A 17,414-nucleotide genomic window follows, 5' to 3' on the forward strand; every position below is an offset into this window, starting at 1 on the left:
CATAATACATATATAACAGTTTCAAATACTTGCAAACACAAAGAGAAGCATATCATTCCTCTAAAAGGGGACAAGTTTTGCTTTCATTTGACATTGTTTCTTAAATACAATGGACATGAAGTAGTTACAAACATTTTTAAAACTAGTAGACCTCCAGACAATACCTTATTTCATTCAGATGAGATCATGAATTGTAGTGCTAGCATCATATATTCTTAAAAAATAATTAACATTAACAACTACCATTCCGAGGAGGGCTGACAATATTCCAGGCACTCTCCACAGCACTTCCCATGAAATATCTTCCTTAATCCAGAGTTTATACTGACATAGACACATAAAAGATCCTTGACAAATGCTCACTATGTGGACTACTTCCATGACTTACATGCATTTTGTTTCCTTGTCCAGACCTTGCCTTCTTTCTCTTTTCTCACTCAAGTCTGTATTCAAGGCAGCACCCTTTACCCACTGGTTCCCATTGCTGACTCAGGAATTTTGCACAAAGCATCATGTCCTTAGTCCTGCCTGCCAAGGAAGAGTGAGACAGGCACACTGAGTGGCCTGCAATGAACTCTAAAAAAGAAACAAACTTGAGTTACACATTGTACTCTATCCATCCCTACTTCCAAGGCCCTGGACAAGATCCATGTTATCCCAGAGTACTTGTTAATGATGCCTTCTCTATGTTTGTTCAAGACAACCGTTCTTACTGTGAAGAAACACCCAGATTTCCCATCATCTGGCCAATGGGAGGTTGTTACTCAGAGCAACGGCAAGGAGCAAAGTGCTGTCTTTGACGCAGTTATGGTTTGCAGTGGTCACCACATCCAGCCACACATCCCACTGAAGTCATTTCCAGGTGAGGGCTGTGGGGATTCTTTGCTTGTTAGAATAGATTTCTAGGAATTTTATATCCAATTCAGATTGACAGGCAGGACTGGCTGCTGCAACAGGGGATAATATTAAGATTGGGATAGAGTCCTGCTAACTTCCTCCAAAGTCACTACGTGTTTTCCAGAATTTCAGAGAATTCTCATACTAATTAGCTCTCTATGGGGGAGGCTCTTCTAGCCATGTGCCTATCTTGGCTTTTTTCTATCCTACTGAATACATGCAAATTTGTTTGGTCCTTGAAGTCTTTCCCTTCAGAGGTTACTGGACAGAAGTCCTGAAAATAAATGCTGCTCTAGGACAGTAATGGGAAAGGAGTGTAGGAATGGAGCCCTACAACCATCAGTCCTGAAGCTCCCCAGGCCCTTTCCTTAGAAAATATAGTTCCTTCTCAGGACTCTCAGGTTGTGGATCAAGGCCTCACATCAGATCACCAGTGGAGCTTCTGAATCCCTGATGCCTGAGTACAGTCCCCAAAGAGCCAAGCACTATGGGGTAGAGCCAGGGAAATCAAATTTGCTTGAGGGATTTAAAATGCAGTTAGGATTGAGCCCCACTTGTCTACAGTAATGGTTCCCAAACAAAATCATGGGGGAGACTTTAAAATACAAATTTCTGGGATCCACCTAGGATTCCTGAATCGGTAGCTCTGGGCTGGGGCCACAGTTCTGTATTTCTAATCCATTCCAAGGGACCTCATTTTATGAACCAATGATTAAGATCCTTTCAAGTAACTCCACCATGAAAGGGAAATACTTTAATGAAGTCATGTATTCCAGGGAAATGTGAAAGAACACAGGAGGCTTATCTGCAATTAACTACCAATCAGTTATTGGTGTACTGAATGTGCAATTTCTGTGTTTTTGGTTTATTTTAGTTTTCATTTGCTTTTACAAGATCAGAATAAGTGTTAATCTTGTATTACAAAATTACATGACAGCATTTACTAACGTGTTTAAGAAATATTTAAAGGAATATCTGCTATGTGATACTAAAGTGTCGTTAGACAGTCCAAAATAAGAGAATAGGTAGGCAGAAGCAGCATCTGACCCTGCATCATTCATCTAAACCAGTGGTTTGTTCACTAAGCATACGCTCCAGTCTCTGCATACAGCCTCTCTGGAGTCCTGCACTGCATGAATGGTACCTAATATTTCTTATGGATTCTTACTTTGAGCTTGCCATTTGACCCTGATGTTGTAACTCCTGTAAGAGGGGAAGAGAGGAGACAAATAACTGACCCTACAAAGAAAAAGTTTAGAAGTTTATAAAGGCAGCTTGACATAACTGTTTACTTGGAAGTTCACAGACTTTTCTTTCCCTTGAAGGTATTGAGCGGTTCAAAGGCCAGTATTTCCATAGCCGTCAATATAAGCACCCAATTGGATTTGAGGGAAAACGCATCCTGGTGATTGGAATAGGAAACTCAGCCTCAGATATTGCCTCTGAGCTGAGTAAAAATGCTGCTCAGGTACAATGCTCTCTACTTAACTTGTACTATGGGGGAGACGAAGGAGAAGAGGTGCATTCGAGAATCCAAGCTCTATAAATCAAGGCTCCTGTACTCATTAATTAGTCGGTTGGATGCCCACTGTGCTATCATAGAAAATCTGGAATTCAAGAAGCCACAGTTGATCTTCCAGCTGGGCCACTAATCAGCCTTTATCCTTCTCTAGATTGTGGTTCCCTCATTTTTTAAATAGAAAATTTCAACTAGATGATTTTCTGTGTAAAGGGCCTAGTTTTTTCCCAGGGGGTTTAATGAAAAGCTGATGTGTGCCTATTTGGGGAGTGACTTTTAGAAATTTAGTGCTATGCAAATCTATCTTAAGTATAGATAATCCTCAGTGACCCAGCTACCATGAAAAGAAGATTTAATAGGTGGGGAGAATCCCAAAGCAAGATCATAGGTATTGAGGTACTTTCTGAGGCCTTCCAAATACTTATCTTTGTACTTGCACAAAAATGACACCAGCTGAACTGCCAAAGAGTCAAACATCAAAAATATAAGTAATGTTGATGGAGATGGTCAGGAGTAAATTCATTCTAGGACAGATCTGGGAAAAGATGGAAAAACTGCTAATGGTCCTTTCCCAAAGCATCCCCTCTCAATAAGGCCTAATTCAAGAGCCCTACTGCTCTTAAACTACTTCCTCAGCCTTGTGTCTTTGCCCATACAAGACTTAACCATAACCATGCTCATGGCCAGCAAAACTTTGCTATCCTAAGTCTTATACTTTGAGGGCTTGAGATTACCAAAAGCAATAATCAAACATGGTGCCCCCCCAGCAGACTAGTGAAGGGTTTACACTGGACCTCTCAGAGTCACCACTGGTCAGAGCCAACCTTCCAACACAGTAGGTTAAACAGAAGCAAATAAATAAATAAATTTCACTAGATCCAAGAAGTCCTCACCTTTCTTGTGAGAAGAAGTCACATTTTACTCTTCAAAGATTTAATACCTCAGCACGAGGAATCAGTGATGAGGCAATGACTATACGCGTTTCGAGAATAGCAGAGCAGGGCAGTGGGAACTACTGGCCCCAGTCTCCCTCATGCTGGGAAAACTTACCATATGAACAAGAGGAGAGGAGCATGATGGGAAAGTAAAAGGAGCCAAGCTGACTTCACTGTAAGCCATGTAAAGATACATCCTAGACCATGGTATGTGGTCAGGTCAGTGATTCAAACTTAGAACAGATGTTCCAAAGATATCAAACCATGGATTGTAAGACCCAAAAGGGTCATGCTTGTTAAAAATCTTGCTTATGATGCCAGATTCAATATTAAGAAATTACATTGGCAATATTTGTGTGCCATATAACTCATTAATCTTTTGCATAGGGTGTCTCTTCAATACTGATTAATCACATAAATCTAGCATTATAATAAAAGCCTCCTATACAAAGTAACATGCTCTCAAACCTTCTTGGTGAAGACTTATCAGAGAATTTACAAGAGCTATGTATGTAATAGATGGAACTAGGTCCATCAACAAAGCTTAAAATTACAACCTAAACTCACCAAAATCCTGAGTGTGTTCAAGGATACAGAACCCTCTTCCACAGCCCCAAAGAAACGTCCAAGATACTATGGATGGTGCTGGCCCATCTATACATTTCCCACCAAAACCAAATCTCTGGCTCTGAGACTGAAGCATGCGCCTCAGAGAAAGCAGCCTGAGCCTAAGGATTGAGACCCTTTCCCACAAAACTTGTCTTCAAATTCTAGCTCACTCCAGATGTGAGGCATTGTATTAAATCCCCTGCTGGAGCCTAAACTTATAAAATAATAAGAGCTACCAGTGCTTATACTTTCCAGGCAATATTTTAAATACGTCACGTTTCACTTAATTTAATCTGAACAATAATGTCATGAGACAGGAACTGCTATGACTCCATTTTGAAGATAAAGAAACAGATGCCGAGAGAGGTTGAAATAACTCACCTAAGACAACATAGCTAGTAAGTAGTGGGGCTGGGATCCAAAGGTAGGCAGTCTGGATTCAGAACCTGTGATCTTAACCTCGTATGTGAATTAAATTCCTTGCAAATGAATCTTATTTGATTATGAAGGACAGCCTTAAACAACAACTCATAAAATGATTGCAAAAATTTGAAAAGCACTTCAAATATGCATTTGGACTATGGAGGAATAACAGTAAAAAAGGAAAGATATATTTTTGAAGATTTGTATTAGACCAAAGGTCTTCGCACATCTCCATGAAATCCTGAAATCCTGCTCTGTCAGTGTAAAAGCCACTAGGGACCCCTTTTACGATAAATTTGCCAAAGAGCAGTGAAAACTAAGAAGACTTCACTCTGAGGTAAATCATCTGCAAAAGAGAACCTCAGTAAATTCTGGAAGTAAACACAATATATACCACTATAGAGTAGATTCTTCCCAAAGGGGACAACGCCCAATGCCTGAATTTAAACTACATTCCTTTTTGCTTACCAGGTATTCATCAGCACCAGAAATGGTTCCTGGGTCATGAGTCGAATCTCTGAAGATGGTTATCCATGGGACATGGTGTTCCACACTAGGTTTAAATCAATGCTCCGAAATATCCTGCCACGAATGATTCTCAAATGGATGATGGAACAACAGATAAATCATTGGTTCAACCATGAAAATTATGGTCTGGAGCCTAAAAACAAGTACAGTTATTCTGCTAAACTCATTGGTTAGCAAGGTTGTCTGAAGGTGCCTTTCTTGACAAAGATCCAAATTGCTAACCTGGTAGTTTGAACTATAACCTAACAGTATATGTATTGTATAGGTCCTAGAGTTTAAATTCTAAATTTTTTCTATATATCTTAAAAACATGCTTAAGAAGATGATGCAAGAGTAATTATAAGTAGTTCCCAAAAAGGAGAATTAGGATTGGTGGAAAGAACTTCCTGACACCTAAAGTTGTCCAACATTGGAGGAGACTGCTTCAGGAGGCCATGAGTTGTCTTTCCAGAGGGATGTGGTGGGAAGCATGTAACTCTGCATCTGATAAGTTATGCTTTGTTAACTCTATATCATGTGGTTCTTTCCATGGGCAGTTTTTGAGAACAAAGTCCCTTCTCTTTGCCAAAGACAAATATTTGTTGATCTCCAAGTTATACATCATTGATATTATAAGCACAAGCAAAACATTAGATGTTTATTTTTCCTTAGTTGATAGCAGCTCCTTCCTTTTTAAAAAAATAGATCTTTAACATCTCATAACAAAAGCTATGCAATTGTATTCTGAGATTGGACAAAATAGTTCTCAAACCTCCAAAAAGACCTTCAGAAATAGAACCAGACTGTTTCAGCATCCATCCTATCATAAACAGAGACGCAACAGAATTTGAGATCAACAAATACCACCAAGCCTAGTTTTATCCATTCATTTTTATCCTGTCCTTTTTATGATTAGATAAGATTAAATAAAACAGCAAAATAATTAAAGCTAGATATCATAAATATGGTAGAAGCACCAATAGGATAATAATCACCAGTAACTATGAAAATATGGTTACTTGGGTACTAACCATAAGTGTTGGCATTTCATCTAAGCCATTGGGGATTCTTCCTTTTTAAAAATGACCTTAAGGGCCGGGACTTAGCTCAGTGGTGCCACTGCCTATCTCGCAAGTGCAAGGTCCCGAGTTCAATCCCTGGTACCAAAAAAAAAAAAAATGACTTTAACTGAGCCAGGTGTGATGGCACACATCTGTAATCTCAGCACTTGGAAGCCTGAAGCAGAAGGATTATTGCAAGTTCAAGGCCAACCTGAACTACATAGCAAGACCTTGTCTCAAAAAAATAAATACCATAAATAAAATGTCTTCAACTAACATCGCCTACATACTTTCCCATATTTCTGAAGGAGAGATTTGTGACATGATGGTAAGTCAGAAATAAGGGTTGGAAAAGCCTATTATTCAAGAGTTTTACAGACATTTGAAAACCCCTTAATTTTCAGAGCTACCTCTAAAAATGTCAAGAAAGTTCAAAATTCCTTAGCAGAAGAGCCTTCTGAGTGTTTCTTTCCTATGTATCACAGATACCTTATGAAAGAGCCTATACTGAATGACGATCTTCCAAGTCGCCTACTCTATGGAGCCATCAAGGTGAAATCGAGAGTGACAGAGCTCACAGAAACATCCGCCATCTTTGAGGATGGAACAGTGGAGGAGGACATTGATGTCATTGTCTTTGCAACAGGCTATACTTTCTCTTTTCCTTTCCTTGAAGAGCCACTTGTCAAAGTAGAGCATAATATGGTCTCACTGTATAAATATATGTTCCCCCCTCACCTGGAGAAGTCAACCCTTGCGTGCATGGGTCTCATCCAGCCCCTAGGCTCCATTTTCCCAACTGTTGAACTTCAAGCACGTTGGGCAACAAGAGTTTTCAAAGGTGAGTGAGCAGCTCAACATCATCAGTCCCTACAAAGTTACAAAATTACTGTACAGTTTCTCTCTGTGCATCTGCACAGCACTTCACCCTACTTAGAAGGCTGTGATTTTCCTGTTTCCAGAGTTCAGTTCTGTTCAACAGAAACTCACTGAAGACATAGCCTGTGCTGGGACTTAGTGGGACAAGGAAAAATTTAAACAAATCATTTTAACATTATGTGGCAAATGCTTTGATAAAGGAATGCATGTGTGCTGTGAGAAGAAGAGAAAGGGTGATTAGCAGAGTGGGATAAGGAGAGGATCAAGGAAAACTTCCTGGATGACAGAGTTTCTTGGGTTCAGGAGGGAAATCACCTGAGCACAGGCACACACAAGCTTGATGCACGTGAGAGTCACAAGCTACCTGACATACCTGGAGCATGACATGTGAGGAGGTGGAGGCAGGGGGAGAACAGATTAATCTGGGAGAAGGAGGGGACAGGACACAAAAACTCTGAATGCCATACATTATAAACTGTTTATCAGTTCTTCCCAAATCTGGCTGCAAATAAATATCATCACATGGCCTTTCTTGATTAAGTCTGGCACAGAATCTGCATCATAGAAAGCTTTTCAGCCAGACACACCAATGTAGGGGTATAAGAAGGCAGTCATTATCAGACATTATAATCACACATTATATCAGCAGTCATGTGGAATATAGATTTAAAGGAGGAAAATGATGGAAGCTCAGAGACCAATGAGAAAACTACTATAATCATCTGTGCTAAAATATGATGAAGCATGGGCCAGAACAGAAAGACAAAGTGAAAAGAGGATATAATCCTGAGGAATCATAAAGGAAAAATCAGTAAGACATATGGCTTGTTCCATGTGGGTAGAGGAATCAAGGACAGCTTGCGGTCTCTCTCTCCATGAGGTGGATAGCAGTGCTGGCAGCAGAGGAGGGGTGTGCAGAAGAAGATGCAGGTGTGAGCAGGAATGCTTTGATGCAGAGCTCAGCCGCTGGACCGCTTGACTCTGAGATGTTAAATGACTGGCCATATGCAGGGGACTTGGCATTTTCCAGCCCATCTGTACCTCAGAGGACACTTGTGGGCAGGAGATAGAATCATAAGCACATGATGACTCCTGCCCTGATTTTTCTCTAGCCCCACTGCCTGTCCTCCACTCTCATTCCTCACCAGGTTGCCTCAGTAGCTTCGTGCCTATTCCCCACAGCTATCAGCTCACTGCCCTGGAGCTCATTTTCCTAAATTCACAGCTAGATGGGTCTTTCCAAAGGACAGGTTTAATCTTCCCTTCTTGTGCAGAAAGCTCTCTCATAAGATCCTATCACCTTTACAACAGAGCTCAAACACAGCTTCCAAGTGCCTCCGCCATGCCTACCCAGTCCAGGCTCTTCTCTTAACCTCCTCCATGTCATGATCCATGCAATACACTGTGCTCCAAGGGCAGCTGAAGGTCAGCAATGCAGCAGTCATGTCTGGTATGACATGATTCAACATCCAGAATTTAATTTTAAGAGCCATCTACTGGGTAAAGCAATGATAATGAGTCAGTCCCACTACTGAAACCCACCTTTTATTTTCTAGGCTTGTGTAGCTTACCTTCAGAGAAAGCAATGATGAAGGACATTATCAAAAGGAGTGAAAAAAGAACTGACCTGTAAGCATGTTTTTGAAAAAAACTATTTATTTAGAGCAATGCTTCTCAAAGTGGAGTGATCTAACTACCCTCAAGAACACATAGCTGTTTGACAAAAAGTAAATTTCTGGGCTAACAACCCAGTCTCACTGAATCAGAAGCTTTGTAGATAAGAGTGGAAATTTATATTTTTATGTTCTCCCTAGATGATTCTTTTACGCTGTAGTTTGAGAAACAAGGGTATAAATTGTACCAAATCAGAATATTTTTCCTTGGCTTCATTTCATTTCAGTTTTGTATGATGCCTGTGTGAGATTTTATATCTTCTCAGGTCACCCATACTCTGGTTAGAGAGGGAATACGGTGGGGTGGTGGTGGTGACAATAGCCTGAATATCTCTGGAAAGTTAGCTGAGAGTCCCCATCAAAACAAATCAGGTATGAAGGTTCAAGGATTTGTTGTTTTTCCTGAAGTAGAACATGGTTCAACAGTGATCAAGTACTCCTGGAAAGTTCACTTGGGTTCTTTACACCTGGGTAAAAGGTTATCTTTATGTTCAAATTCTAATTTGTTTGACATTTATTGAATACCTAGTATATACCAACCAGGCTGCCAGGCACTTTAGTAATTTAACAAGGAAATGCTAAGCATCTCCCCTGCACTGCACTGAGCTAGGCTTTTACCAAAATGTACTGTCCAATGAGTCTCTGCAGCAATCGGACTAGTACATGCTTGCCTGGAGACTTGCAGGTGCGCAACAAACATTGAGCAGTTACCTCAGTGATCGGTCCTGCCGTATCCCCAGACCTTCCAGGAACTCATGGCTGTTTAGCTGAGGGCTTTCTCTCAGTCTGAGAGATGGGCCTCCTGATGGGATAAACTCACACTTTCCACCACAATTCATTCAAGACTTGCTCACTCATCTACTCATTTTTTCATCTGTTAAACAGCTACCAAATCCCCTTGTTCCATATAGGTGAGAACAGTTTGTGAAACTGTCCTTTTCACATTCTTCATCCAGGTTTGGAGAAAGCCTGAGCCAGATACTGCAGACCAATTACGTTGACTACCTGGATGAGCTCGCCCTGGAGATAGGTGCCAAGCCAGACTTCATTGCTCTCTTATTAAAAGATCCTAAACTGGCTATAAAACTCTATTTTGGGCCCTGCAATTCCTATCAGTACCGTCTCGTTGGGCCTGGGCAGTGGGAAGGAGCCAGAAGTGCCATCCTCACCCAGAAACAAAGGATACTGAAGCCTTTAAAGACTCGGTCTGTGAAGCCTTCATCCAATTTACCAACTTCTTTCCTGCTGAAAATCCTGGGGCTTCTTGTTGTTTTTATGGCCTTTTTTTCCCAACTTCATTAGTTCCAATCTGTCACATAACACCTCTAGCTTTATTATCTTGCCAGTTGGTACAATTTAAAGAAGAAATATTAAAGCTATATTCTAAATTTTAGAGTTATGAGGAACAAGTAAGAGAAGTAAGCATGAGGAAGTAAGAAAAGCAAGTCTACATTTAAAATCAAAACTGTTAGGAAATGTCTTTGCTATTCTACCCTTTTTGCAAATTCACTAAACTCCCAAAAGTACAATAAAATAACACAGATCCAGTAGACAGTGTTTCAGCCTTGATATGGTTTAAATTATGTGGAAAATACAGAATTTCACAGAATGAAAAGCAGGCCCTATAGTTTAAATTGTTGGAAAACTTGAATTGTGGTAAATATTTAAAACTCTTGCACAACATACTTGGTGTTCCTGCACAGACTCTGTTTGGTAATAAAGGTCAGGCTCTCAAAAATACTGGTGGTGTGGGTAAGGATGTGAAAAATTTAGAAAACACCAGTACTGGCCTCATACAGAAAGCCAGCAAATAATCACATTTCTTGCTGCAAAAATAAAACAAACATGCTGTAATAGCTAGCTGGAAATATATGTATGTACATATATATAGTGTTTATCATAGACTAAACATTGTGCTATGTGTACATTATAAATATTATTTTAATTCTCACAATTCTGAGATGGGTATGGATATTGTACCCATTTTACAGGTGATGAAACTGAGACTCAAAGCAATTGTGTAGCATGACTAAGACCACATTACTGGTCTTCAGATGGAGCTCAACTTGGAGCCCCGGTTTGTTGAACTCTAGAACTGAGGGTCATAACCTCGCCCTACAATATGGTTATTTATAAAAATCTCATTATTGATAAAGTGCTTATTAATCATTTATTTCATCAATTATAATATATATGTTCATTTTGGAGAATCTTTACATAGAAAACAGTGCTCTCCTTACATAAGTGATCTGAGTATTATTTATAATATTTGGTTTATATTTCAGCTAAATAAAAATATTTGAAGACATTTACAGTGAAAGATAACTGCGAAATAACATTTAAGATAATCTTGGACACTTGGAATAAAAGTATATCTCTCAAGTAGATGGAAAGTACTACAACAGTGGTGGTGAACCTATGGCAGGAGTGCTGCAGCCAACTGTTTGTTATCATTGAAGGCTCTCAAAGGTTCACCATCACTGCTCTATAACAAATGATCCTTATATCTAGTGCTAACCTTACAGATAGCCAAGGCAAAATGCTAAATAATCTTTTCATCTGATAAAAGCATATCAGTTAAGAAAGACAAACATTTTCTTGGAACTGAAGAGTAAAAAGACAAGCAATTCAATGCCAATAAACATTGAACAATATGACAGATAAACATAGACAAGCAATTCAATGCCAATAAACACTGAACACTATGATAGATAAACATTTGTCCATGGAACATTCACCACCGCCACTATTCCCATGAACTGAACTTTGAGAGATAAACTATGCTGTGAGCCTAAACTGAGGTAATGAAGGAAGGCAAACAAAGATCAAAGATGTTGAACACTTGGCAAATTTCTCCTTTTTATCTGTTCAAAACCTATGTGGACACTGTTCCTAATTTTGGCCAGGAATTCTGCCCTCAAGACCTAAAACAGTGATGGCAAAACTTTTATAGACCGAGTGCCCAGACTGCAACCCAAAACCCACTTATTTATCACAAAATGCCAACCCTGCAATGAAACCTGAATACTTAGGTTTTAGTTTAGAAAAACCAACTCATACATTAACAACTTTTATCTTAAAAGAAAAACATAATACTGAATACTGAGGTTTTAGTTTAGAAAAACCAACTCAGACATTAACAACTTTTGTCTTAAAAGAAAAACATAATAACATATCTTTGCTGTTATATGTAAGTTGATAATTTATCAAAGCTTGGCTGGGGCAGCTGGCTCACATGCCAACAGAGAGGGCTCTGTGTGTCCACTGCAGCATCGCCATTGGCCTAGAACAATGTAATGACAGTCTCTCTTAGTAGAAATGTTTTTGTAAAGTTCATTGAAATAATACCAACATTTGCACTCAAAAATATTGTTTTCATCACTGTATAAGCAAATTTTTTTCAAAAAAATCACAAATGGTATATATACGTAATTCTTAATTTAAAAAAACTGGTTACTTTGCCAGTTATTAAAAATCATAAGCCTTAAATGCAAAGGTCAGCAAACTCCTGTTGATGGGCCAAATCCAGCAACCACTTGATTTTTTAAGTTTTATTAGAATGCAGCCACACTTATTCACTTTCTACGGCTGCTTTTGTGCAAAGTTGAGTACAAGAGTATGAGAGACCATGCAGCCCACAAATCCTAATATACTGACCATCTAACCCTTTTCAGAAAAAGTTTGCCAATTCATGCCTTATCATAGGCAAGATAATGTCCAGTTTTGCAGATGCTGTCTCCTTTCATCATCACCACTACACCCTGAAATAGCGTTAGTAATTAGCCTTCTACAGCGGAGGGGACTGAATGCTTGTTAGGTTGATACCAAATCGATGGGAAAAAACAGCTCCAAAATTATTATTAAATTTACAGCCTTGAACATTTTGCAAATCTCTTGAAATTATTCCAAATATTCTTTTGAAAAATAAATAATTGATTTCTAGAAAAAATTGCCTCTGAGGAAAACTCATGCCCTCTGTCCTTCTACTTCCGTATATGCTGAACCTGAAACTCCCAAACTGTCTAGGGCAGTTCGGAATTTAAATGTGACAATAACCCAAACCTGCTGAATCAGAATCCTTGCTGAAGTGTGCAGTTCGACAAGCTCTTCAGATGATTCCTGTGCACATTAAATTTAGGAACCATTAGTCTGGAGTCTCTCAAAAAAAGAAAAAGCTGCTTTCAGAGATTAGTCTGCAACATTTTTCATTCCTCAGGGCCAAATTCCTCCTCATGTTCAGCTCCGGTGCTTATGCTATGGTTAACAATGTTTGCTCTTCTGCAGAAGATGTTAGTTGGAGACAATCTCATTCAAAATCTTTCTTTGTGACCCTTCTTTTTACTGACCTTTCATTTCAACTCTACTGTATGATAGTTCCGTTGTTTTTACTATCAATAGCCAAAAGTGTCACATTTGTTCTGCATTGATAAAGACATTTTTACAATGAAATACTAAAACTATTATATGTAATTAAATTTCAAGCAATTATTTCAAATAATAAAGATTTTAAAAACATAACCAAGAGAAAGAGTCATCCTTGAAGCCAGTCTTTCATCCTGGAAGATGCTACTGACCTGTAACCTTTGGTTGTCACCCCAGAGGCATATAGTGCTGACCCTGTGCAGAGCACATTTTCTTGTTTGTTCTGTCCTATGATTAGTGGAAGCATCAATGAAGCTAAGAAAAAAGCTTCTAAAATCTGATTCTACTTAACTCAGGTCAGATATCAGAATGAGATTAAGGGGTTTAGTTAGGAAAATACCTGTGTAAGGAAAAACAGAGAGAGGGTAAGAAAAGTCTGGAAGAATGATCAGACCACAGCACAAATCTGATTCCCAGTGAAGGAGAGAAGGAAGAAAGGCTGAGTAGAAGCAGCTGAGACTGCTGTGCAATTCAAAGAAGACTCAGAAGAGGCATCAAGGACTTGTCCAGTCATCAGAGAAGCTGAGAGCTGGTACTGCTTCTGCCACCTATTCAACTAAACCACTATAAGAGCTGGCTGCTCGACTCATGAGGATGACAAGGATAGAGTAAAATTTGTATTTTAATACTATACTTCGATGTCCACCTATATATATTACATATTTTTGGAGAGAGATTTTAATTACAACTAATGAAACAACTTTTATTGTTAGATATCTCTCTACTTTGAGCTGATGGCCAGGAGAAGGTGGTTGGTTGTGGAAGAGGATCAATTTCTCTTGATGTCGAGCTATTTCAAGTTGTAGCAACCTAAGAAACCTGGGTAAAACACTAGAAGCCAATACATGTTACAAAATGATCCAATCTTATTTAACTGTATTTATTTCTGACAACTTAGGCATCAAGGATCAGACGTACACTAATGATTTTCCCAAGTTATGTGACTTGTAAGTGGCCCCACTGGGATTTTTGGCCAGCATCATCTGGGTCTCAAGCCTAAGCTAAATGAAAGGTATACAGGATGAAGAAACAATTAAAGAAATCATACATTATCTCAGCATTTTCCAATGTCTGCCTTATATCCAGGATGGAATATCATGTTAATAAGTTTTGTCCCCTTTCTATGCACCAAAGATATAAATGATCCCTAGGAGTTTTTAAAAGTTGATAAAGTACAGTTGTGAAAGAAAATTTAAAATAATTGTAATATACTTGTATCTAATAATATAAGATTGTACTAATGTTGATAAGCATTATGTTAATTTAGGTATTAAGATATTTAGTTATTTAAGGTATCTGAATAAGAGGGGAACTGCATTTGTTTGAGAAACAAATGTGGGGGGCAGATAAAAAGGAGAGACTATGAGGGACATGGGTTTGGGTAGAATTGAATTCTTCAGTAGTAAAGAGAGAAATGGCCAAGTTACTTAAAGGGGGAAGGAAAGAAAAATAAAACAAAAAGGACGAACAGAGCCTTTGGGATGGTAGAATCCTCTGTGGAGTACAATAAGACCTCTCTCTGCAGCCCTTTGAATATTCAGTAAAGCTGTTAAACACAGGGAATATTTAGTCGAGATGGGCTCTTTCCTATAGATTAGAGAAGCAGCTAAGCTCTGTACTTAGACTGGGATGGGTCAGAACAGTAATAGCCAGGTCCACAGAGAAGTAAACAGAAGTTGTGTGAGCTGTCAAATTAAGCACTTGTACCTAGGGACAGGGAGACCCCAGCTGCTACCCAAATCACATATATTTCAAATAAATTCTCAACTTAGAAAGCTTAGAAAGGCTCCTTTAAAGGATCTAACACACAAGAGGCTAACTTGAATTCCTAACTTCTACCTGACTCATAATATCATAGAATAACCCTAGATAAACCTCACAGGTAAGAACATATGGGCAGATATTTACTTATCCATTTAGCATTTATTAATAACTACTAAATATCAGGCACTCTGGTATATCTGAAGATGTCAAGGTAGAAAGGAAGGAAGGAAGGGAGGGAGAAAGAAAAAGAAAGAAAGAAAGAAAGAAAGAAAGAAAGAAAGAAAGAAAGAAAGAAAGAAAGAAAGAAAGAAAGAAAGAAAGAAAGAAAGGAAGGAAGGAAGGAAGGAAGGAAGGAAGGAAGGAAGGAGAGAGAGAGAGATGGGCCAATTATTGAGGTTTCATTGAGTCCTGTACCATTTACAAATAATTTCTGCAAATATTACCTCATGTAACCTTACCAAAGCCTTGTATGTTAGGTGAAGTGAGGATGATTATCCCACTCTACAGATAAGAATGTTAGGGGGTTCTGATTCCTTCTGCTTCACCCCACTACACCATACTATTCTAAAATACCATGACATTTCCCACTCACTGCAAACTCCTCAGGCAGGCACAGCATACAACCCTCACTGAGAATGGTAGCTTTCCCACAAGCTTCTGATCAAGCTAGAAAGACATCTGAAGAAATGCTAAAGAAAGTGGCTGCTGTTTGCTACAGTCCTTGGACGCCAGAGGTGAGGGTCACTGGCTCACCAATGCTGGCAGAGACAAGACACATTTCAACACCATACCTGGCCCTGAGTAGGCCCGGTGCTCCCTCCAGCTCTTCTCCATGCTTTTGTTCTGCAAGAGTGTTCAAAAAAAAGAGCAAAAACAAACAAACAAAAACCTTCAACATGACTTGTGTGGGCAAGGAGCCTCTTGATGCTTTATGTGAAAGAATTAAGAGGGAGGGAGTTGTATGCATTTTAACTTGGGGGGGGGCAGTACCGGGGATCAATTAACTTTGTTTTTTTCAGGGAGAAAGAAAAGAAAGTTGCATTCAATAGGTTTAATTTACAATTAGGACTAAAGCTAAGCAAATTCTATATTCTCCATCAGCTCTAAAATTCTATGGCTTTAAGGATGAATCACAGCAGGGGAAAAATGGAAGGAAGGAAGGAAGATTTGAGAAGGTGATTTAGAAGTATAGTGAAGGAGCCAGGAAATAGCCTGCCAATGCTTCACTCAAAAGAGCTTGGGTGAATAAGGGCTTAAGCATGAATAAGTAATTCCCAAATCTCAATACCTTAAAATAGAACAAATTATTTCTCTTTGATGTATGTGTCCACTGCTGGTACACTCTGCTCTCCATGGTCACGCATGTGTCCAGGCTACTAGACGGTTGTTGGTTACCACACTGAAGGAAAAGAAATCCTATGGAGTCCATACTGGCAATTTAATGGCCTGGCCCATCAGGACACACACTACTGTACTTTGTTCACATTTCTTTGAACAGACTAGTCATATATTCCCAATCAACCACTAGGGCGCCATGAAGTACAATCCTACCATATTCCCAGGAGGCACAAAGTTCATAATATTTCCTAAAAATCATAATAATCTAGTTTATTAGGCTCTAGGTCCACTTGAATAGGGGGATACAGAGTTTTCTTCAGCTTACGGCCTAAAGTACAAATAATAAGAAACTCTACAAATAGCAGAGAGTGAAGGTTTCTCTGAGGGGTAGTCATCTCATTTTTAATTAACACAAATCTCTGGGTAATTAGGGAAAATGAGATAATAAAGTGACCATGTTTATGTGTGGCTGCCATTAGCAGCATGTCTGGTAAGGCCGAGGGACCTCTGCAGTGTGTGCCATTTAGAGGTCAAGAGAAGCGCTGATGTACTAGGCTCCCAACATTAATTGTCACCCTATCCCTCATGGAATTGCTGACTCAATGTCAAACACATTTTGATTTTTAAAAACACACTTGAGCTAGTAGTAGCCCAGAAGTCTTACTTTCTGGGTAAAAATTAAATTTAAAGTCATTCAAATATTATCATCTTCATAGTTGCAGGAAGAGTTAACAATGCTGTCTCTTTGCCAGATATTTAATAAGCCAGAAATAAGACTTGAGTGTCTTATAAGACACTGGGTGATCCCAATGAGCAAACAACACACTCAGCCATTTACAAGGCCTTCCAGATCCAAGGCCAAAGGCTGTAGTTATATGGTATTAAAATCAAGAAAAAAGATTTATTTTTTCAGAAGCATCTCCCTGCTTCAGTCCACCAATATCTCTTGGACATTACACTCAGTCACTGTGGGAGATAGTACCATCAACATCACCATCAACATCATCATCACCATCATCACCATCATCCACAGTATTTACTACATACAAGTCTCTGGATGTTGATTACTTCATCTAACCACCACAACTCTTAGAAGCAGTACTACTGCACTTATTTTAAATTGAGGAAACTAGAGCTGATAAAAAGACATACAACTTTTCCAAGATTACTCTCATACTGGCTGATGAACACAATATTTGAACCCAGGACTTGTGACTTCAAAGGCCATGCTCTTCCCACATATCTGTCTTGTATACTTCCAAGTGCCTGGGCAATCGTCTGCACTTAAAAGAATTTTAAAAACATGGGAGACATATGATTATTTTAAATAATAATTTTCTCTAAATGTTCAATCAAAACTCTTAAAAGTGAAGTTTTGATATAGCAG

At 39.0% G+C, this 17,414-nt stretch overlaps 1 protein-coding gene across 1 annotated transcript in view; it reads left to right on the top strand.

Moving 5' to 3' along the window:
- Fmo2 (flavin containing dimethylaniline monoxygenase 2) overlaps positions 1–13,021 on the top strand; it is a 31,849-nt gene extending 18,828 nt beyond the window's left edge. The window contains exons 4-9 of the mRNA XM_004853454.3: positions 700–862; positions 2,223–2,365; positions 4,855–5,054; positions 6,437–6,792; positions 8,387–8,459; positions 9,460–13,021. Of these exons, the coding sequence (XP_004853511.1) occupies positions 700–862; positions 2,223–2,365; positions 4,855–5,054; positions 6,437–6,792; positions 8,387–8,459; positions 9,460–9,805 (1,281 nt within the window). The 3' untranslated portion in view covers positions 9,806–13,021. The remainder of the gene's footprint in view (positions 1–699; positions 863–2,222; positions 2,366–4,854; positions 5,055–6,436; positions 6,793–8,386; positions 8,460–9,459) is intronic.
- The last annotated feature ends 4,393 nt before the right edge of the window (positions 13,022–17,414 follow it).

The sequence above is a fragment of the Heterocephalus glaber genome, unplaced genomic scaffold (assembly GCF_053883595.1).
Source record: "Heterocephalus glaber isolate CG9 unplaced genomic scaffold, H.glaber_assembly_v1.0 deba00001600, whole genome shotgun sequence".
NCBI lineage: Eukaryota > Metazoa > Chordata > Mammalia > Rodentia > Bathyergidae > Heterocephalus > Heterocephalus glaber.